The sequence below is a fragment of the Cloeon dipterum genome, chromosome 4, assembly GCF_949628265.1.
Source record: "Cloeon dipterum chromosome 4, ieCloDipt1.1, whole genome shotgun sequence".
Taxonomy (NCBI): Eukaryota; Metazoa; Arthropoda; class Insecta; order Ephemeroptera; family Baetidae; genus Cloeon; species Cloeon dipterum.
The window spans coordinates 11,726,997-11,748,318 of NC_088789.1; the positions used below are offsets into that span (position 1 = coordinate 11,726,997).

A 21,322-nucleotide genomic window follows, 5' to 3' on the forward strand; every position below is an offset into this window, starting at 1 on the left:
TATTATGACTGGGGTGGTTGTTGGGAATGAGACACATGTGTCCTCTGACTACACATAAATGTCGTTGGCTTTTATTAAACCTAGTTTAGCAGTAAAAACCAGGAAACTAACAAAACCCAAAACAATGAAAAACATTGTACACAGTTAAAATCATTGAATATAGAAAACCATATCATATCGATGTTAACAAAATCGGACTTCATTCTATTTGTTGGAGCCAACCATGGTGTTGGCTCACATTGTTGAGAGCATGTTTTGCGGGCTTGTACGATGCAATTCGAGAATCTGAGCGATGTTAGGGGGTCGAGTGCGGGCTGATGCCTGTCATTGCAATGACGACGAGTCTATTCGGATTTGGGACATTTCCAAAGCTTTCCGACTCACTAGTTGCTGGTTTTCACCTTTCCAGCATGCGCGAATTAATTTCACGGGACGAATATCTAGCGTTTCAATAAAAGACCCCGGTGAGGGGCAGTAACACGAGTTGATCCTTTCTGGACTGGGCTCTCTCCAATGAGGCCCGTGTGCCCATGTTATTCGTTCGCGATGTTATTGGGACACAGAGCTATTGCGAGATGATCGCTATCAGGGGGTCGCCCATCTCGAAAGAGGTAAACCAATTAAAAAAATATGGCACCACAGTGACGTTGAAACTCATTGAAAATAAATTTTACGGTTATTGAGCAACAAGGATGAAGTCCGAATTTCAATTAGTGCAGAAAAAAATAAACTAGAACATCCTATCTTTGAAAGAAAAATTATGTTAAAATATCGCGTTAAAGAATCTAACAATAATACAAGCTATTAAAAGTACAGACACAATCGTCATTCCTGCTCTGAATAGGGAAACTGCGTCATTTATATTTTACTGCACAGCTGCATTTCCTTTTAGTTTTTTAATCCAGCCTCTAATTGATATTTTAAAATAATTATTTAGCTTCTCAATATTCAAATTGCTCATATATACACATCAGAGTAATACACATATTTATGTATATTTGCCATTAAAAAACAATAATTGTCCATTTTGTACACGACAAATCCCAAGTAAAGTAAGAAACCGAAAATCAGTAATTCACATATATATCTGTGTCTATTTACCGCTGTTGCTCAGCAACGTCTCTTCACTGTGGTTTTTATCCAAAACCCAATTATTCTTGTTGACCGCTTCTGTGAATGTGGGCAGTGTGGCGACGGCGGCGGCCAGCTGCCTGGTGCTGTTTATCTGCAGGGTGGAGCGGCCAATGGCCTGCCGGTGCATGTTGGCCGCCGACCGGTGGTGCGGCCTGTTTGACGAAGCAGCCAAGTTGGAATTTGATTGGTGCACGGGCACCGTGGACAGAGTGGTGAACGGCCTGTCCAAGCTGTGGTGTCTCCCAGAGCGGTTCAAACTGTCTGTGGATCGGTGCATCGAGGCGGAACGCACCCTCCCAGGCACTCCACTTAATTTATGATCTCTGTTCGACGAACTGGAGGCTTGCGATGATAGGGATACGTTGTCAGCCATGGTGATTGCTGTGTGTGCTGAGAGTTGGGCTTCGTGAGCGTTGTTTTGCTGGGTCAGGGCGGCGAGCTTGAGAAAACAATACAAAAAGGGTTGTTATGCTCAAAGGGATATGTGGTTTCTTTAAATTTCGTGGTTTATTAGGGCCATTAAATAACTATCCAAGCCACAAAAAGTCTCTTTGGCCTGTGTCTAATTATATCAAGGTTAAAGAAAGATTCAAATCGACGTTGGCTGCATGCCAACATTTTCAGTGGTATCGCAGCACTTCGTCAGCTGTTAAAACCCAGAACTGGCAATTAATTGGATATAACAGCCTTAACATATAAAACTAATTGGACCATCTCCATGCCCGCTCATTAATCAGGGAACTAAGTGTGGTTCCATCTTTGAAGATTTAAAAGGGCTTTTAAAAACTATTTAGCACATACATGGTCTCTTTAGGAAAACAACAAATTATTTAAGATGCGCTTTTATCCTTAAATGGCTCAGTCCTAAAAGGTATCCTACAGGCACAAGACTAATTGCATTATGATATTCCATCGTAGTTTATTTGTCATTCTACAGTCCCTCCAATATTTTTAATATGAACTTGTACTGAGGAAATTATGGAAACGTGCACATATTAGAGGAGGAAATTGCGAAATAGATTCATTTATTGCGTGGAGCTTTTTTATTGCAAGTCTAGTGAATAGATTCACTGCATAAATTGCAACAACACGAAAGTTAAAGTTTATTTAAATAAAGTACACAATATACAATAATTAGCAAAATGAGGATTAATTGAAATTTTCTTTGAATGCTTGTTTTAGATTGCATCTTGTGTCTACTTAAAGAAAACCTTTTTGACGCCCACATTTTCTGCTTCGTTTTTATATATGCTACACCTGTCATTCAAGATGAATGTCAAAAAAGTAGCCTGAATTAGGGCTGCCACTCTCCGGGTTTCGACCAGAGATCTCCAGGTTTGGGACTGAAATTTAACACGGGAGTATAGGGATCTCCGGGTTTGGGACTGAAAATTTAACACGGGGAGTATAGGGATCTCCGGGTTTTCGAGTCCAAAATCTCCGGATTTTAGCTTTGGAAGTCTGGCTCCCCTAGCCTGAAAACTATTCCATTTATGTTTTCTCAACGAAGTTTGTAATATATGAGAAAAACACTAAAACCAATAGCTAGCATCGAACTTATCGAAATTTCAACTTGTGCAAGCAAAAGGATTTTTTTAATTTCAAAATTTTGTTAAACGAATAAACGATGTATTTTACTGACCAGGGCGGTCCTCTGGCGGTTGGCTCTGGTGGAGTAGACCACCCAGACCAAGTAGGAGATCATGATGGCGGCCGGTGCGAGCAGTCCAGCAAGCGCGCTTGAGGACCCTTTCTGGACGTTACTCGCGTGATAGAGGACAAAAACGAGTCCAACCGAGCAAACGATGCCCACCACATAGCGCACGGTGCTCCTTTGTTTATCCTCATCGGGACTGCTGGCCTGGAAAAAGGGCGGTATTTCAATGCACTAGTCTCGTCCTTACCGAAACATAACGGCTGAAAGCAAGCACACACGTCGTTTTTGTATGCAGCGTTTCTTCAAACAGATACTCAACCGCAACCATATAATGGTGTTGGTCGCTCCCTTTCATTTGCTCTGTTTATGTTGGAACATGCACGAACGATGCTCACTTCGCTCAGGGGTTATTATTGCAGGCAAAACAAACAAATTTATTATTAGGTCAAGCGGTTGTTGAAATTTAATTTCGTTCGCTGCTCGCCAGAGATTATTTACTATAACCAATTTGATGTGCTGCGGTTGCGAGAGATGGAGAGAAGAAAGAGTGCCGCGCGGGTGTGTTTGTTGCTCGGTATGCTAGTGGTGTGTCAGTCGGTGTGGCTAATGTCATTATAAATCACACGAGACGCACATTGCAAAAATAATACACACACAAACAGCCTAGGAGAGACGCGCGTGCTGGCGGAATTTCACGCCAAGCAGATTAATGATGGCAAAACAGTGCGAGTGACGATTTTTCAAGCCTGTACATATTTGATGCATATAGCGCCGGGCTTACGATTTGAGACGGTGACAAACTGCTGATTGGTGGGTTTGTCGGAAGGGTGCGGGCTGCAGATGCTCCCATTCAGGAAAAATTCGCTTTGGGAAACAGGACAAAGAATGAAACTGAACAGCGAAAAATGAAATAATTAAAATTTTGTAGAATTTGTGAACTTTTTTATGGAAGAATGACGGCATGAATTTGAGTTCACATTTTTTGAGATACAAAAAAATTCACAGATACAAATCAAAGTCCATAGTAGCTTAGAAAAAAACACAATGAATTGAATAAATAATCTTGAATTTCTTACTTTTCAAATTTGAGATCAATTTGGAACGAGAAGGCGGTGAGAGCTCAATAGCCACTCATCGTGGGTGGCGGCGACGGCGGTGAATGCTGTATGGACTTGGAGAACATAATTGTGCGTGCCGCAGCCTCTTAGCCAGCACTGGCCCAAGAGAAGGATGTTTGCATGCTCACAGAAGCAGCGCAGGTTATTATGATTAGCACTCTGGTGAGCTCAACAAAACAGCCATGGAATCTCTTCCGGTCCACTCCCTGGCTTTTGCGAATCGTGCCGCAACGAACATTTTCACACTACTTCTGTTCTGACGCATTTTAACTTCGTCACCAATGTATTTTTAATGCAAACAATATTTTTTCGTCCTCGAAATTTTCGAATACCCGGAAAGTTTGATTCATGCTAAGTATGATAGTAAAAATGGTATTAGAGAGATGGAATTTTAAAATATTTATAAAACTGCTTGACCCACCATTTCCCTCTTAATTTATGGTTGGGAATTTTTCGTTTCTAATAAAATAAAGTTTTGGTCAAGCCCTGGGAAGTCTAATGAACGCAATGCATGTTTTTTCGTTTAATTAGTAAATTCAATCATAGGCAAAATTTAACTGTCTTGCCTGCAATAGTTTGTTTTTAATATTATACTTCATGCTGTTGAAGAAAGACCAGCAGTTTTATTTGTCATTTTCACAGCTCAATTTTAGCACCTGTCCTCTCGGGCAGCTGGCATATCTGCTCAAAGTTGCAGTAGGGGAAAAGTTTTTCCAACGTTTCCAGCGGGCAAAGAAAGGGCTCCTCACTGGGGCATCCATTAATCGCGACTGGGCGCTCCTGGTGCAAAAACATCACTTTCGGCGTAGAGTCACAGCTTGAATTATGAATATTAAAAAATGTGAGTTGTGGGTTTTGAGAGGCAAAAAATCTTGCAGGCTGTTACCTGTAAAGCACAGCGGCGAGATTGGCGGCGAAACTGTCAATCCTGCCCACCCTCCACAGGCGGGAGCTCTTATGGTGATCAAAATTGTGGTGCCACAGGGGCTCTTTGTCTCGGTACAGGCCCAAGTGCGCGAGTACTTTGAGCATTGTGCCCGAATGAGTGAAATAAAACACCCCTTTCGGCTGGGGAGTCGCTCGAGAGGCACTGAAAGTAATTGCTCGCGCGTGTTATATACAAGAGACGTTCGACAAATTTTAAAAGTGCGTGCTTAGCTACTTTTTGAAATGCTCCAGCATATCTTGGACCAAAGGGCAAGCTTGCTTGTAGTTCAACTCGTAGCCGTAGCCGTCGGTCCAGTAGTATTTGAGGTCTGATGAATATTCCAGTACCTGCATGCAGAATTGAATTCTCGCATACGTGTTCTCTACTAGGGAAAATAAAACTTTAACGACCTGCAAATCTTCCTCAGAGAAGGCGGCGCACCATGGCGACGGATCATCGCTCCAAGACCACTCAAAAGTGCAAGTGTTATACATCATGTCAACATCCACTAAACAATGAAAAAAAAATCGCAACATTTTAGCGATCAAAACATAATTATTCAATAAAAAGTAGGTGACGAGGGACAGATTCATTTTACAAAAGTGTGTATGATAGTGTGATCCCGTGTTAACCTGAAAGCACGTTCGGGCGCGTGTACCTTTCATCTTTCACGAACAAAAAACAAAGGTGGGTGATGCAATCTTTCTCTCAGTATGTTTATCGTATTTATGGAATAAGCAGAATCTCGATAATATTATAAGCATGATACTGTATACATCAAATTTCACTTTAAGAATTGAGGAATGGAATAAATGCCATTGCCTGAATCAAACTAGATCTGCAAACATGGGCAAAAAAGGTAAAGCTAAAGATACATTAACACAGCAGAGTGGCGCAGTGGAAGCGTGCTGGGCCCATAACCCAGAGGTCCGTGGATCGAAACCACGCTCTGCTAATATTTTTTCCTTGAAGGATGTAATTTGCAGCCATAATGCTTTTTACCTAAATTTTAATTAAATTTTACCTCTTGGTTTAATGTGAGTATCTGCAGAGTATAACTTTCTCGTAATTCATAAGATTTTAAGCTGATTCATTAAATAGCAATAAAAAGCCATTTTTGCTTATTATTTTAAGTGATGAATGATGAATATAAACAATTGAATCAGGATTAAATTTGAATAGAGGTCTTAGCCACGAGGCGGCGGCTGGTGGGACCAGCTTATTGTTAGCCGATTTTTTTGCCTAGCAGCAGCTGGCGCAGCTAACAATATTTAAAGCGTGAAGTTTGATCGCACTTTTGGCGTTTGTAACCTATAGATGTCACTACTCTTGTATCATAAGCTTTTCTCCTTTACCCTTTTCTTTTCTCCTTACTGACCGCTCACCTTCGCTCGCTACCGGTCATGTCATACTCAAGCTCCCTGGCCAGGAGCCACTCAAGCGAGTAGCTAATACTATTTCGTCCTGGTCCCGGCAAAATTGCGCAACGTACAACAAACACCCAAATTTTCATTGTCGAATTGATCGTTGACCTTTTCTTGCAACAAGGAAATTCACGTTTGGTTGTTGAAAGTTACGCAATTTTGCCGGGACCAGGACGATTTGTAATTGTTAGACTGGAAGACCTTACCGGGATAAGCGTTGTATTTGACAGTGATAATAATAATTGTTATATTATTGACTTGCTGTTTGCATGATTGTAATTGTTGTAAATTTATATTCCAGTCTAAACGTGTAATTTCATAACTTCAATAAACCAACTACTCAAAGGAATTCGCATATTTTATTACGCTGGACGACGCATCACACAGTGCTAAACGGCCCTTTGAGAGAATTATTTTTGCGTGAATAACTTTTAATTTTTCACCCTTTTCACCAGTGGCTGGCGCAGCTTAGCCAGATTCACGGCGGCTGCCCATGTGACCCAAAATTACAATAATTATGAGCATAATTGGGGAGAGAACAGTCTTAATACAGACACAGAAGACCTAAATTATAAAAAAATAAATGTTGAGGATTTTACAGAAAATAACGACTATTTTAGAAAAAGGAGTTGACTATTTTTAATCATGTGGGCTTACACATTCAAGGAAAGATAGAATTTTACTTACAATTAGTTCAGCTCTTTCATTGATAAAAAATATGCAGAGAACTACTAGGAACTAGTGGAGAGTAAGAAAGAGGGAATTAACGTAAAAATGAATTGATCGGACCATTATTTGATTTTTCTTCATTCATATTTTAGAGTAACTTACAATTAAAGAGACAAAAAGTCACCATCATAATTAAAAATCAACATAATTTACACTTAAACACATCACAACAAATCTGGCCAGGAAAAGATGCAGAGATGATATCGCTTGATATGCTGACAAGGGGAAGAGCTTCTAAGAGGACGAATTTTACTTAATTGTTAAAAGGAAAGAAATCATGTCATTCGCAAAGCATAATTTAGTTGGAATATAATAATGGTTGTGGCGCCTTCTCGCCACTATACTGTCCTGGTAACTAGTTTGTATTTACATAACCTGTATCGCCAAGTGGCAGTGTAAAAAGGTGTGTGATAAGCATTGCATCCCCACAGCATTGCACGACAGCAAAGTCGCAACACAATTTTTGTTCTCTCTCTGGCTAGGATGAGTTTTCGTGCGAGAATATTCTATAAACTTTGATTTCGAATTTATAAGACCCGCACTACTTACGGGATAAGGATATTTATTTTCGAATGTTATATTTTCATTGTTGTAATTATTTATTGAAATATTGTGATTTTAATTATTAAGGTAATTTCACAGTCTTGTCTTTACTACTACTTCAAACCACAATCCAAAATAAAAGATGTTCACTACCAAAAGACGCATTTCTGTCACGGCTCCTCGATCCCACATGGTTAAAGCAAGAGGGTCCATTTTCTAATCATAAAATAAAATACTTTGAATCAATGCGATGAGAGTAGGATGATGCAATCCAACTATTGAATTGCAAAGGCTGTTTTTTATAGTAACGTTTCTTTTGGTTTAACCTATATTTACCAATGAAAAAAAAACATCATTGGGTCATAGAGAAAACATTCCAGTCTCTTTTAAAACTGATGTTCGCACCGCGAATCCGCAATTTTAACTATAAACAGGGTTGATAACACACACACATCTATAGAGCAGAGTGGCGCAGTGGAAGCGTGCTGGGCCCATAACCCAGAGGTCCGTGGATCGAAACCATGCTCTGCTAACTTTTTGAAAGGATTGCAATTTGCAATTTAATCATGAATTTTTTTTTATTAAAATGGAAAACAAAATTTGAGAAGTGCAACCGTTTTGTTGTGGACCGGCACCGGCAAGAATTTACATAATTTTGAATGATATTATATTATCATAGTATACTACTATATTTAAATTTATGTTACTTAAATGCTAGCTATTTTGACAATTAATTATTTCTCGAATTCCGAAAATATTGTTAAGAGTGAGTCGAGAGCATAAAAAATAAATAATTGTTGACAACTAAGTCAATTGCAACATTCAATCCACACAGAGTTTCACGCAATTCAATGTCAGTAGCCTCCGTGGCGCAATCGGCTAGCGCGTTCGGCTGTTAACCGAAAGGTTGGTGGTTCAAGCCCACCCGGGGGCGTCCTTTTTACCGAGTAGGACAAAAATCAAAAAATCATTATTTGGCCAAGAATGGATAGAAATCTAGGAATTCCAAAATGTATTTTTGATGAAAAAGTTTCCACTCGAACGGTTTCAAGCTATATTAAATTTTTTTTTTCAATTTTCTTAGATTTCTTGTCAGAGACATCGAATTACTCTCAGAGGAGCTGAGATTCTTACAAAGGTTTTTTACTTTTAAAAATAGCAATAGGATGTTAAATTTGGAGGGATTCAATTTATATCAATTGACACAAAATTAATTTTAGTTTTGTTTAAATCAGAAGCATTGTGGTGCAGTAGTGTCGTTGAATTGAAACAATAGCCACTGCGCTGTTAAGTTAATTTTATGAGTGGAAATTTTAAGCAAATTTTTGTTGAGCTTCTGTTTGTCAGTTGTCATGTAGACTTTTAAGCAGCGTTTGGTAAGGGAACTGTGATTTCTTACAATAATTATCAGTCAAGATAATTTTTGTTGAAATAAATTGAAATTTGTAATTGAGTCCCTCCGAATTTAACCAATTTAACTTCCTATAGCTATTTATAAAAGGAAAAAACTTTGCAATCTCAGCTTCTCCTCCAAAAGTAAAGCGATGTCATTGACAAGAAATCTAAGAAAATTGAAAATATTTTAGTTCTCAGTCGCAAGATTTAACGGGACTTGCTTACAATTAGCAGAATGTTTTGCCTGGCGGGTGCGGCTTGCCATTTTCACCGGTGGCTGGCGAGACCGACAATATTATAAATGTGAATTCTGATCATGCTTAACGGCCCGAAGGGCCGAAAGGCATTTTTTCTAACTATTTTCCCCTGATTTTTAACCATTTTTCATCAGCAGCAGCTTAGAAGTACAGAAGTACAGAGAGGCACACGTTTTGTTCAAAATGAATTAGATTCACATCTATCATTTAATGATTACATTATTGTTTCCCTGCTCAGGGAGGAAAGAACTATGCTTAAAACCAATTTAGACAAATAGGTGCAAAAAATAATGTTTAAGTAACTATGGTAAGGTTACAATATCTGCCGCGTTACACATCTCGCCAGTTCTTATTAGAATCCCATGTTAAAGTAGGGGTGGCGAAAACTGTAGCTTTTCCATAATACTGCAATATAGGATAGAAAGTCAGTAACACTCACAAGTTGAAAGGTTGTAATCCTGCAGTCCCAGTCGGCTCGTAAGAGTTGCCTTTAGTACTTCATACTCAGTACCATTCTTGAACGCAACTGATTGATGTTTGCCTCCATCTGGATTGCCCTTGACTTCAGTTTTCCACTTCAAACATGACTGATAAAACTGAAATGAACAGTTGAAATATTTAAAAAGAGATGCTTAACAAGAAAATATATTACCCTTAAAAGAGGATCGTGTTTGAGGGGTGACTTAGTAAATTGCACTTGGGACGTATCGTTTGAATCCAATAATCCAATAGCAAAGTGCTTTGCACTGTTATAAGTCCGTTCTGTGTCAGTGTATCGAAACTTTGAAAAACATTAGTTTGAAGTCGACCATAGAGTTGATACTTTGTGGTGTAATTACCTTTAAATTAATTTCACTATTTTCCAGATCGTCAGAATCATAATTTAGCAGACCAAAATACTTGGTCAGCGTTCTGGAACCTAGATTCTTTAGTTCTCTTTCCCCTTCAGGAACAAGAAGCTTTTCATCAATTTCAGTGATGTTCATAGCCCAATTTTGCAGCCTGTTTACTTCAGTAGCGCAGAGCAGCCCTTGCAAAATAAACACAAACAAAATCATTACAAAATTTATGAGCTGGATAAATAAAAATAATTATTGGAACCAAAAAGTGAACAATATGTATTTTCAGATATCAAACATTTAGCACATCATATATGTATGGAAAAAATACCTAGGACAACATTCAATAATATATTGTTTTTCTGTGGCATTCTAATATTAAAAAATCAGTTTAATAAGTATGAACTTAAACCTGGTTTATGTATGTACATAAAATATACATAATATGTTGTAATTCAATCATTACCCTTTTTCATGTTTAATACAAAAAAATCTACATAAGTTCTGTATAATAATTACTTACATACCTTTCCCATTTTGGTGAGCTACAACTATTTTTTCACGCAGTAAGGACAAACTTTTAAGTGAATTTTTTATGACAGAGGCACTTGGATTTCGCGTTCCATGACGTACAAGCATCCAAATTTGTTGAGCAACGCATTGATCTGTTCAATAGAGATTATAATTAGAGATACATATTAAACAATAACTTTTCAAAATTCATACCTGGCAGGTGATGTCGAATTATTTTTGCTTTGTTCTGCTCATGGATAACCCTGTAAGGAGTTCTAGTGCTCAAATACGGACTGACGTCAACATTTTCACTGTGACAGCTTCTTTGGTTGAGCGAAATTTCTTTCTTTTGTAAAGAAGACGTTTTTGCTAGAGCGTTGAGAAAAATGATCACAATAACCAGTGATTTCATGACGAATCCGTGCCGTAAAATAAAAAATAATGTGTTGACTCTCCGTTCATTCAGTCTACAAGTTCGACGAGTTCACTTTGCCCGCGGACACAACATCATATCAACACAACCACCCACGCGTGCAATGTTTTCGTATTATAGTTCGTGCAGAGCCCGTGCAGAGTGCAGAGCAGTGCAGAGCTACCAACATTTTCAAAAATGGAATTTTATTGAAATTAATTTCATGTATTTTTCTTATGGTTTCTAAATATTTTTCTAAATATTTGGGATTTTCTAATGATTTAAAAATTAAATTCAAGCAGAAAAATATTAAAAATCGAAAATAATTGATAATGAATGAGCTTTGCAACCTGCAAGTCAATCAACTTGGCAACATCGCAACTCTAGACCCTTGGAATCTGCTCATCTGCTGTTCCTTCTCCACATTGTTGTTTCCGAACTTAGTGTGCATTTAAATTTTTCCTAATATTGGTTATTGTTCGTGTTTTGCTGCTGAAAATTAGCTGAGGAATTATTTTAAACGACAGGTAACGTTCTATTTGGGCTTATTATTCTCGAGTTGGTGTTTATAACTGGAAAATATTTCTAAATGAAAAATCCAAGATTTCCATGACTGTTTCTTTCATGTTCAATTATTGTTATGTTGTTTTTACTTAACATACTTTCAATGTGTGCGTACTCGCATATTTATTTCTTAAAGCTATGTACATCTCTATTATGTATAATTCATGAATATAAACTTAATGAATATTCGGTCAAGAATTTCATAGTCACACTGAACCTACCTTGCCTTCTTTAATTAATGACTACATACATAGGTAGCTGCATAAATAAATGTAAAAATGTTTATGGCCTCCATCAAATGATGAAAGAAAGAGATTATTTATTTCTCTTTTGCCTACTGTTCCATTCTCATGAAGTTGCTCAAAATATGTTTCAAAATGCTTTAAAATTTTTATAATTTGGACTATTTCTAGATCTGTTTTTTTTTTATATTTTGATGTGTAAGCTCTTTCGGTGATTCTACGCAATGTTCATTATCATAGGTTAATCCAAATTGGCTCGTTACCTTAATCGTTCCCTCAAATTGTCATAAAAATTGAGGTACATAACTTTACTTCAGGGAATGGTTGGGGTAACGCGCCTGATTCAGAGTACCCTTTGGATGCCATAATGAATCAAATTATAACTTATTAAATTGTTCATCATTATTTTCTAATATAATTTTCAGTCAGTCTATGGCACCAGCAGAAGAGTCAGATAGCGGAATGGAGTCTTTGTCTGCCAGCAGCAAGGATCTCACCCCAGAGAAACCGACTGTTGCTGCGATCACGGAAGATGACGATGAGGACGAAGATGAGGTAATAGCACTCTTATCATATTAGGCTAACAAAATATTTCTTGGAATTCTGAAACAAATTTAACTGCTCCTAATTCTAAGAAAATATTTTTAACATGAGAACAAAATTTGGCACTGGCTGAATCTTGTTTTCCACTTAAACCCTAAAATAGACAACGCTAGAAATGATCTCGGCGAGAATCAACCTTCAGTTAGGGTTTTTTAATGATCATTTTTTATTAATTAAACGCGGAGATGTATGCTATTTGTTTTTAGAAGAAATTTTGATCAATGCTAACTTGCTTTCTAATCTACGAAAAACTTTTTGATTGCAGGACGAAACATTAGCTGAGAGACTTTGGGGGCTGACAGAAATGTTCCCTGAACCTGTTCGGAAAGCAGCTGGCTTTACCTGTTCCACAACAAAAGCTGGGGTTGTTGGTCAGTGTCAATTCTAGTTGTCAATCTATCTCTAACACTTTGGTTTAATTTTAAACCAAACGTGTTTTATTAAAAAAAGCCTTTTATTTAAATTTTTCTGAATTACTAGGATTTTATTCATTACTGAGAGCATCCTCCTGGGTTTTCTTCTCCACGTCTATCGTTTTGTTTGCTCCTGTGATATTTGAGACGGAGCGAATCCAGGTTGAGGAAATGCAAAAGCAGCAGAACAGACAGGTAACTTGCTTCACATTATTATGTGTTATCAAATAATTAACTCTGTCGATTCTTGCAGCTCATCTTGGGTCCAAATGCAGCCATGGCAGGAGCTGGACCCCAGCGGTAACTTTCTGCTAATTTAGTCGTAGAGAAAAAGAGCAGTTGAGGAAAAGAGCAGTACAGTTAAAATGAACCCAATTCCTATCACCGATGTTTATGTTTACCGTGTAAAACCAGCACAGTCCATCCCAGAAAAGGGAAATCGTTCTAATGTTTTTGCTTTCATCTATTTTTATGTAAGTGCTCAAAATATGCGTCAGAGCTCAGAATCGCCTTTGCGGCGCTTGATCTGGTTGAGTTCTTATCATATTTTTGAGTAATTTTGTCCAAATCAGCAGTTGAATTCAAATTACAAAAATATATGCGTTTAATTACTGTATTTCGCCATTTAAAAATATAGCTAATCAAAGAAAAGCTGCATTTTTAATTTATTTATCTTCCTGCAACTATTGTAAAAACGTTAGTTAGATTTAATTTAAATAATTTTTGGACGTGATTGTAAAATGACACTTGTATGTGTTAAGGACAAATTCAGTGCCTGAAAATTCGAATACGTTCTTACTCTCTTAATTTGAGGCGTAATCTTAAAATCGTTGCGGTCACACCCGTGCTGTGGAGAGTTCAAGGCCAGTTTAACACGTGACTCAAAACACCTGATTATCCTCCAAAATCCTTGTTCGAGTTTTTAATGTTTCCTTTGTTCATCGTTATTGAATATTAGGGCTAAGCAAATTTGCACATTCAATTACAATCTCAGTGGTCAGTCTCATTAAGAGCGGCGTCGGCGATTAATTGCGGAAACTCATACAAGAGCAGCAGGGGTGGCGGCAGCGGCGAAAATCAATACGTGTAGGCATGGTAGAAATGCAAAGCCGCCGCCGCGCGCACCAGCCAGCCGCACACACGACTGTTCGCAGCGGAGACTCGGGCCGTGCTGCTGAGGGTTGTTTTGTCTGTGGCGCGCCTGAGTCGCAATTAGTCGCGATGACGAGTGACGAAATCAATTTGCAGCGGCCGACGGCGTTGGTACGACTCGATTCCGCCCGCGGCCGCGGCAAGTGCAATTAGGGGCGCGCGGCGGGGCTGCGCGGGGCCACGCAGGTGCAACCCTTGCTCGGCGCTGGGTAAACACACGGCCTTTCAAGTGCGATTCGAAGCTGCGCTTGCTTCCTTGAGTGGTATTAACGAGAGAGAGCAAGATGCCACTCGCGACGAGAGAAAATGTTGCCCCTGCTAATAAGGTGAGCATGAAGCGCTTTAAGGTGTCTGCTGTCTCGCCTTCCTCTCGCACAGAGCCTACGTTTGTTTTTGCGATCGGCTGCAGCCGCGGGCGTTGTTTTTGTCATTGCTCTGCAAGGCGTTGGCGCCCGTTTTGTTCTTGGCTGCGGCTGCTAGAGATCGTTACTTTCGCGGAAACCCTGAGATCTGCCAGTCAATGCAGCTCGCACATGATTTTTATAAATACTGAATTTGTCATTTGTTTATTTGCACTCATTTCAAGTTTTTCAGTAAAAACTACTCGTAACTGAAGCACAATTTTTGCTATAATATCGAGCCAAAATTACACTCTTGTAGCTACAAATTTCAAATGTAATCAAGATGTGTTTTTTATCAACACTTTTGGCCTTCAATTCCCAAAAAGTCCAAAATGGGATGAACATTGTTGACAAATAGTCAAAGTTTCACGCGTTACTCAGCCATTTTGATTTGCAGGAGCCACTCTTTAATTTTTTAAGACATCATTCAAGGTTAAAAATTATTGACTTGTACAAGCAATTATTGCCTAATTTCCTGTATATTATCTGGAAGGAGTTTTGTGACTCGCTGAAGACCGCAGTTTATGATATGAAAAATTGGTATTGTTGTAGTTCACATATCCCATACCACAAATATACACATAATATAATTTTATTATTAAATAAATCCCAAAGAAAATTGTATGTCTTATTGTAGTAATTTATATTTTTAATTTTATTTTGTTATTTTACAAAAAAATGAACAGTTAAATCGAATCGTTGCAATTAAAATTTACCCCTAATTCGTCTTTAATTTGAAAAAAGGGATGAACTTAAACAAGAAATTAGTTAATAAAAAATTAACCTATAAAAATAAGGCAATTTTTAACTTAATTGCGAAATTCATATTTGTATGGTCGAACTAAACGCCTAGCTTATAGATGGAAACTGTGCCGCCGCACATACATTCAGCGCGGGTGGTTGACTTTTCTGATATACTTGGATCACTATCTAAAAGCGATTAGCGTGCCTGCAGGAGTTTGTTTTCAGCCTTCATCTTTCTCAAGTTACTTGTAGAGCCTAGAGATTGTAATGCTTATCAAATATTGAAAGATTAATTCATTTACAAGCAACCAGTATGCATGATGTAACAATATTAGTTTATTTGCGTTGAAACTAATGCATTTAAAATTTATTCTATTTCTCTTTGCAATGCCATTTTTGTTCTGAATTTATTTCAAATTTATATTTACAAATAATTAGAGGTGGCGGCTTGACTGATCCAGCTTAGGTGGATTTTGGCCGGGTAGCGGATGAACATTTTTGCCTACGGCTGACGCAGATCACATAATTTTAAAAGCCAATTTATTCCTCCATCACTTTCAATTTTTGTCACCCAGCGGCTGGCGTGGTGCAGCTCGGCTGACTGATAATGAGACCTCTAAAAATAATAATCATAGCATATTTATCCTGCAACGATTCTGATAAGGAAACTTGAACAAGTACAATTTTATAGGATCCATGTGTACCTAAGTTTCTACGGTAGAAATTTTGTGATTCGACAATTTGAATTCAAACGAATTGAGCTTTGATTTGATTGACAAAAAATTTAAAAATTATTTTGAAATCACTGTTTATGATTTGTTGACAATATTTTAGACAAAACGATCGATTGGTCTTTTTTGGCCATTCCAAAAATCTAAATCTTGATCAAAGGCTCTGTAAATGTTTGTAAAACTTTCATTCAAAAGCACCACACTAACTGTATAACATAGATCCTTGTGAGCATTCCTTGCGAGCGTAAACCTAAAAGGAATTCCTTAAAGAAAATTCCAAATTTTTAGGTACTCCAATACTGAAGCAGCCATTTGTACGAGCGCCTGTGAGCTTGCCTGGTGCCTCTGCTCTTCTATGATGAGCCACCTGTAGCCTTGCACCACCGTGCACCCTGAACCCGCCCCCCTCCAACGCAGCAGTGAGCAGCGAGCACAAAATTCGATGCATTTTTGGATCGACAAGCGCAGCCAGGTGTGTTCTCTAAACCGCAACAGGTACGCACCAACTGCAAACAGACACCGTGGGGGTGGCTGGAGCGGCGCTGCTGGGGTGGCAGGCTGCAAAGTCGGCGGCCTCGTCATGGTGACCCCGGTGCATCGGTTCCAACCGATCGAGAGTGTGCAGGCGGCCGGCGCTGGCCTCCGCCGCGCCCACCACCACCGGCCGCGACTGCACAACCACGGCCACCACAACAACCACCACCACCACCACCTGCATCAGGCGTCGTCGCTCCTGCAGGCCTCCTCCTCGCACGCCAGCCCCAACCATCATGCCTCCAGCTCCAGATTTTCATCTGCAGAACCAAGGTTGATTTCAGTCTCGTAATATTTCTATTTAAATCATATTGATTTTGCTGTAATTTTTTAAAACATCTCGATTTTTTGGATTTTTTAAATTAGTTGGCGAAATATTAAATGTATGATATGAACAAAATAAGTCACGGTACAATAGACTAATTATAATTTTACTCGCGTCTTCTAACGGAAGTCGTTCGTCTTGGCAAAATAAACCATTTTTTGAATTTTATAACTCTGTCCCGATGTTGCTAGCGAAAAAAGGATGAATAATTTTTTTATCGGTGCACCCCTATCGAGATGGGTGCTCCCCAGATAACGACCAACTCGCGAAAACTCCGTGACCTGAATAACATCGTGAACGAATAATTTGGGCGCATGGGCCTCATTGGAGGAAACCGAGTCTAGAAAAGGATCAACTTGTGTTACTACCCCCGCACCTGGGTCTTTTATTGAAACGCTAGATATTCTTGATTTCTAGAAAGTTTCCGAATACTCCGAATATACATAGCTTTTCTAAATTCATATATGCCCCAAAATATTTGTATAGTGACTTATTCACAAGTAAATGCGAGTATTCAAATTTTTTATGTAAAATGACTTGGAAAGGATGGTTGAAGAAATTTTTGATAAGGAATTAAATAATTACTTAACAACAATTAAAAACTAATGGAATTTATTTTCAACATACAGGATAAAAATTATTTTAAAAGTTAAGATAATGTTATAAAAGGTTTAACGGATTCAATAAGTTTTGCCAAAAACTAAAAATCGAAATCTAAATGAGTTTCCTTGTTAGAGTAATTCATTTACAAAAAAAAACTGAATTAAATTAAGTATATAATTATGTAATTCATCAACAGTTTGGAAATCACCGCGCAAGACATGTCAGAGAACTCGGAGCTGGTGGGGTCGGCGCGCGGCGGGGGCGGCATGTCCCTGCTGCCCCACGGCGCGGTGGGGCAGGGACTCGCGTCGCAGCAGCAAGTTCTGCTCCGGCTGCCGGCGCCACAGAGGGAGGTTTTCGCCTCGGGCAGACTCAAGTGTGGTCTGTGGGCCACCCTGGCCCTGATCTCCTTCTCCGTGGCGGCCGCCAGGTTCTACTCGGACCAGAAAGTGAGGATGATATTAAATGAAAAAGTTCGTTAAAAATTTTGCCGCGCGTGAAACACACATCATTTGCTCACATCGATTTTTATTTTAGGGTTCTGGTCTAGAGATACTCTACTTAATGGTGTGCGCGCTTTTGGTCCTGCTTCTCTGCTGCGGCTGTGTTATTTCGCTGTGCAGCGCCGGGCCGCCAAGGGGCTGCTTCATTGCACGTACACCGCAAGGACCAAACAATTCGCAAGACCTTGGTAATACATACACACGCTTATTCATGAATACATATTGCACGACCTGCTTGTTGCGTATATTTTACAATGAATAGTTTCTTTTCATTTCTCGGCAGCAATTTTCCTCCTTACAGTATGATTAACGTTAGCTGCATGCTCGAGGCGAGTAATGCGTTTTGAATGACCTGTGACTAAAGGAAGAAAAGAAGAGCGCTTGTTCTCTCAAATTTACGCATTAAAAATAGGAAACTTCGCGATGGAGAGTGGAGATTTGAATTTTGACTGAATTCGACTATTTTTCAGACTGCAAAACAATGCAAATTTTTATAGAGTTGAGAATTAGATGACAGGTTACAAACCAAGATAGAGGATTCTATAAACGACCTAAATACATTTACTGAGCAATATATAATTTCATTTTTAGTTGTTTTTTTGTTCAGAGTAAAAGTGAAACTGACATTTAGGATTTTTTTGTTTCCTTGAAGGATTTTGAATCTCTTAGACACGGAAATCCATCAATTTTTCCTTTTGAATTATTTGGCTGACGTGACTGAACAAAACCAATCGAGATCCGAATAATTAAAAAGTGGTTTCTTTATTTCAATTACTTTATATCTGGTCATCATTATTCCCTAAAAACTTGTTTCAAAAGTTATTGTGTCCGAAAAATATCTGAAACCCGTCGGCATAGGACATTAAAAATATCATTTCAGTGCCGAAGTATTTGACACTAAGAGCTGTTAATGGCAATAGTTTATATGGGTGAATTGGACTATAGCTGGATTTTAGCGAGTTTAAATAGTGTATTGGGTCTAAAATAAAGGCAGTGGATGACATTAAGTATGGCTCGAAAGTATTCGTGTTCATTATTTGTGCCAATGTGCCATGAAGTAAACCTGACAAACAGAAAAAATTTCAATCGTACTAAATCTAAAAGATAACTAGATCTTAAAAAACGATTACTTTTAAAAAATTATTTCATTTATTAATTTTTTAATAACGTAATAATAAAAAATAATTTTAAAATCCCGATCTACTCAAATTTGTAAAAAATTTTATTAATTTTTTTAATTTCAAGCCTATTCATAATCGGTGCTTAATCGCTTGAACATTATTTTCAGGTCCCCGAAGTGCCCTAATTGAGGTGCCAGAGGAGGAGCCTGGCGGTGGCGGCGGTGTCGTCGAGAGTCAGCAGCCAGGAATGTGCGTGCGCCACCAGTTGGAACAGTCGTTGCAAATGTCCGAGCGGACAATTTTCGAAGCACAACCGTCGGTGATTGGCGGCGAACCACCGCCGTACCACATCGCCATTTGGCTGCCGCAGCCAGAGGCGACCGCCGAGGATCCACCGCCGACCACCATCCAAGAAATACCTCCTCCCTCCTATGACAAGGCGACCAGTTAATCGCGGTAATTGCTCGCATTGCACCATTGTGATCACATAAATTCTTCCTGTTTCTCCCCTATGCGCGGATTGTGGTCCACCGATGACACGATGGTTATTTCTGTAGATCGGAAAAATGGACGGAATTAAATACAAGAAGGTGAAAGCATTGCTGGACAGTGGAGACGGCGAGTGCTTGAAAAGCTTTTCTAACATATCAAAATTCAGTGGAGTACCATATAATTATGATAATAAGCTAATTGCAAAAGTTTATTGGTGTTTTACTGTTGGATATTGAGAAAGTGGACTAAAAGTTTGATTGTCCAAATCATAAGCTGCGATTGTGATTTTTCAAAATTTTCGGAAAACTCTCTTAGAGTTTGAAAAGCAAAGTGTTTTACGAATTTTCAATTTTTTGGAAAAATATTTTCCCAGAAATGCAAATTCCAGTGGTTTAAGAAGGGAGCGAACTGCGGAAAGCTATATTCTTTAAAGTTACAATTCCCTCCATCCAAATTCAGAGACTTCTGCTGTACCTCTGACGCCCATTTTGAATATTTTTAAGCTGAATTTAGGTGTTCAAGCTGGTTATCGCCAAAGTCAAAGAGTAAAAAAGGCCCACCTTAAAGATCAAAAGAAAATCTATTATACCCTGTACGAGCCAAAAATGAGCAAGTTGATTAATTTAATAAAAATCCTTGGGAGGCAAAAATATGACATCGAACCCCTCCAACATACATGAATTGGAATAAGTGAAACATAGTGTTAAGTCTGTAAAATGTATGCTAAAATTGAACAAACTTGCTGATTTCCCCCAGAACCTACAATTTCTAATCTTGAAAAGGCTATTTTTCTTAAATTGCTATTTTATGGGACTGATCGAATTCCCAAAAGGGCATACGATTTGTCACTTTGCATTTTAATGTAGGAACGGCCCAGATGTGCTATTATACACATATTTATATAGGTGGTATAAGCACACAGTATTTTAATTTTTTCTTATACATCAGACATTTTCTTGGTGAAACAAAGTATATGTATTTCACCATCTTAAATACAAACACAAAATAAAGAATTAGATTTTTTAAAGATCAAATTATTACCTTTTATATCGTACAATGCATTCAACCAATTTTCATAATGCAAAAGCTAATACATCCCTCTTTGTACCCTATTAAACATCGCAAACGTCAAGCCTAATAAGCCGCTAATTTAAGTTATGTATTCGTGTGGAGCATCTCTAAGCGAACAAAATTGAACGACCGTGTGATTTTTACTGTCAAAAATGGAAATAACTAACCTTGTTACACACCCAACAGACAATAAACCAACCGTTTGAAATGCGTAAGCCAAAGGTAGAATTTTTGACAAAAATTAAACACGTTTTCTCTTCCCTCTTCAAACGCTTTGTTCTATCACGTTGTTGTGAAATAATAATAATTATTTCCAATGTAATTGACATGGACAGAAAATAAAATAAATCTTCTCAGCATAATGCTCATGGCATTTTCTGTAACATTGTGTAGTATGAATTTGTTTTCACTAAACTTATCTTTTAATTGTTTTTCTTGTGGTGAGGTATCAGGATTTTTGGTCCTTCATTGGGTGCCAAATCATTACTGTGCGCATTATCCTTTATTTAAGATCTCATTATCAAAATTTCTAATTTCCGCTAATTTAGGCAGTTTTTTCAACAGTTAGAATGTGCATGAAAATATTATAAAAGCATTTTAAAAAGCGCACAAACAAATTTCAAATTTTTGGGAAACACCCGATTCTTGCACAGGGATAAAAAATAAAAAATTTATGGTTTAAAAATAGCGTAACTCCGCAGTTTTTTTCTTCGTAAAATATAATTTTCCTTATCATTTTTTGATTGGCTTTCATTGTCTAGCTACCAGCAGATTATCTTTTTATTAATGTGTACACTGGTTTCCCGGCAACATTTGAAATTTAAAGCAGTGCCAAAGTGGGAGTGTGTACATTATGCAGCTGATAATGTTTACG

The 21,322-nt window shown here is 38.2% G+C and overlaps 3 protein-coding genes and 3 non-coding genes across 8 annotated transcripts; 5 read left to right on the forward strand and 1 right to left on the reverse strand.

Annotated features, from left to right (window-relative positions):
- Nucleotides 1-2,833: 2,833 nt before the first annotated feature.
- LOC135944297 (multiple inositol polyphosphate phosphatase 1-like) lies at nucleotides 2,834-11,051 on the reverse strand. 2 transcript variants are annotated; one of them, XM_065491144.1, is made up of 10 exons: nucleotides 10,751-11,051; nucleotides 10,552-10,689; nucleotides 10,025-10,215; nucleotides 9,838-9,966; nucleotides 9,625-9,781; nucleotides 5,248-5,345; nucleotides 5,072-5,184; nucleotides 4,796-4,999; nucleotides 4,566-4,726; nucleotides 2,834-2,995 (listed from the first exon to the last, which is right to left on the reverse strand). In XM_065491144.1, the coding sequence occupies exons 1-10, from the start codon at nucleotides 10,947-10,949 to the stop codon at nucleotides 2,979-2,981; spliced, it is 1,407 nt and encodes a 468-aa protein (XP_065347216.1). In that variant the 5' UTR covers nucleotides 10,950-11,051; the 3' UTR covers nucleotides 2,834-2,978. The 2 variants fall into 2 exon arrangements, with proteins under 2 accessions (XP_065347216.1, XP_065347215.1); XM_065491143.1 differs by lacking the exon at nucleotides 2,834-2,995 and having other exon boundaries at nucleotides 4,513-4,726.
- Nucleotides 5,721-5,792, forward strand: TRNAM-CAU (transfer RNA methionine (anticodon CAU)). The gene has a single exon. It is a non-coding gene; the product is annotated as a tRNA-Met (tRNA).
- Nucleotides 7,994-8,065, forward strand: TRNAM-CAU (transfer RNA methionine (anticodon CAU)). Its single transcript has one exon. It is a non-coding gene; the product is annotated as a tRNA-Met (tRNA).
- TRNAN-GUU (transfer RNA asparagine (anticodon GUU)) lies at nucleotides 8,394-8,467 on the forward strand. Its single transcript has one exon. It is a non-coding gene; the product is annotated as a tRNA-Asn (tRNA).
- A 269-nt stretch (nucleotides 11,052-11,320) lies between the features above and the next one.
- On the forward strand, nucleotides 11,321-13,422 carry mge (translocase of outer mitochondrial membrane 22 homolog mge). Its single transcript, XM_065491152.1, has 5 exons — nucleotides 11,321-11,476; nucleotides 12,181-12,310; nucleotides 12,624-12,729; nucleotides 12,839-12,966; nucleotides 13,025-13,422. The coding sequence occupies exons 2-5, from the start codon at nucleotides 12,188-12,190 to the stop codon at nucleotides 13,073-13,075; spliced, it is 408 nt and encodes a 135-aa protein (XP_065347224.1). The 5' UTR covers nucleotides 11,321-11,476; nucleotides 12,181-12,187; the 3' UTR covers nucleotides 13,076-13,422.
- A 446-nt stretch (nucleotides 13,423-13,868) lies between these two features.
- LOC135943379 (uncharacterized) lies at nucleotides 13,869-20,810 on the forward strand. 2 transcript variants are annotated; one of them, XM_065489876.1, is made up of 5 exons: nucleotides 13,869-14,249; nucleotides 16,088-16,606; nucleotides 17,458-17,734; nucleotides 17,799-17,952; nucleotides 19,053-20,810. In XM_065489876.1, the coding sequence occupies exons 2-5, from the start codon at nucleotides 16,242-16,244 to the stop codon at nucleotides 19,334-19,336; spliced, it is 1,080 nt and encodes a 359-aa protein (XP_065345948.1). In that variant the 5' UTR covers nucleotides 13,869-14,249; nucleotides 16,088-16,241; the 3' UTR covers nucleotides 19,337-20,810. The 2 variants fall into 2 exon arrangements, with proteins under 2 accessions (XP_065345948.1, XP_065345949.1); XM_065489877.1 differs by having other exon boundaries at nucleotides 17,458-17,710.
- The last annotated feature ends 512 nt before the right edge of the window (nucleotides 20,811-21,322 follow it).

Coding starts and splice junctions, on each gene's coding strand:
- mge (XM_065491152.1), top strand. CDS start 12,188: ATGGCACCAGCAGAAGAGTCAGATAGCGGAATGGAGTCTTTGTCTGCC. Junction 12,730..12,838: donor AACAAAAGCTGGGGTTGTTG/GTCAGTGTCAAT, acceptor CTGAATTACTAG/GATTTTATTCATTACTGAGA. Junction 12,967..13,024: donor AAAAGCAGCAGAACAGACAG/GTAACTTGCTTC, acceptor CGATTCTTGCAG/CTCATCTTGGGTCCAAATGC.
- LOC135944297 (XM_065491143.1), bottom strand. CDS start 10,949: ATGAAATCACTGGTTATTGTGATCATTTTTCTCAACGCTCTAGCAAAA. Junction 9,967..10,024: donor ATAGTGAAATTAATTTAAAG/GTAATTACACCA, acceptor TGTTTTTCAAAG/TTTCGATACACTGACACAGA. Junction 5,000..5,071: donor ATGCTGGAGCATTTCAAAAA/GTAGCTAAGCAC, acceptor AATTACTTTCAG/TGCCTCTCGAGCGACTCCCC.
- LOC135943379 (XM_065489876.1), top strand. CDS start 16,242: ATGCATTTTTGGATCGACAAGCGCAGCCAGGTGTGTTCTCTAAACCGC. Junction 17,735..17,798: donor GGATGATATTAAATGAAAAA/GTTCGTTAAAAA, acceptor TTTTTATTTTAG/GGTTCTGGTCTAGAGATACT. Junction 17,953..19,052: donor AAACAATTCGCAAGACCTTG/GTAATACATACA, acceptor CATTATTTTCAG/GTCCCCGAAGTGCCCTAATT.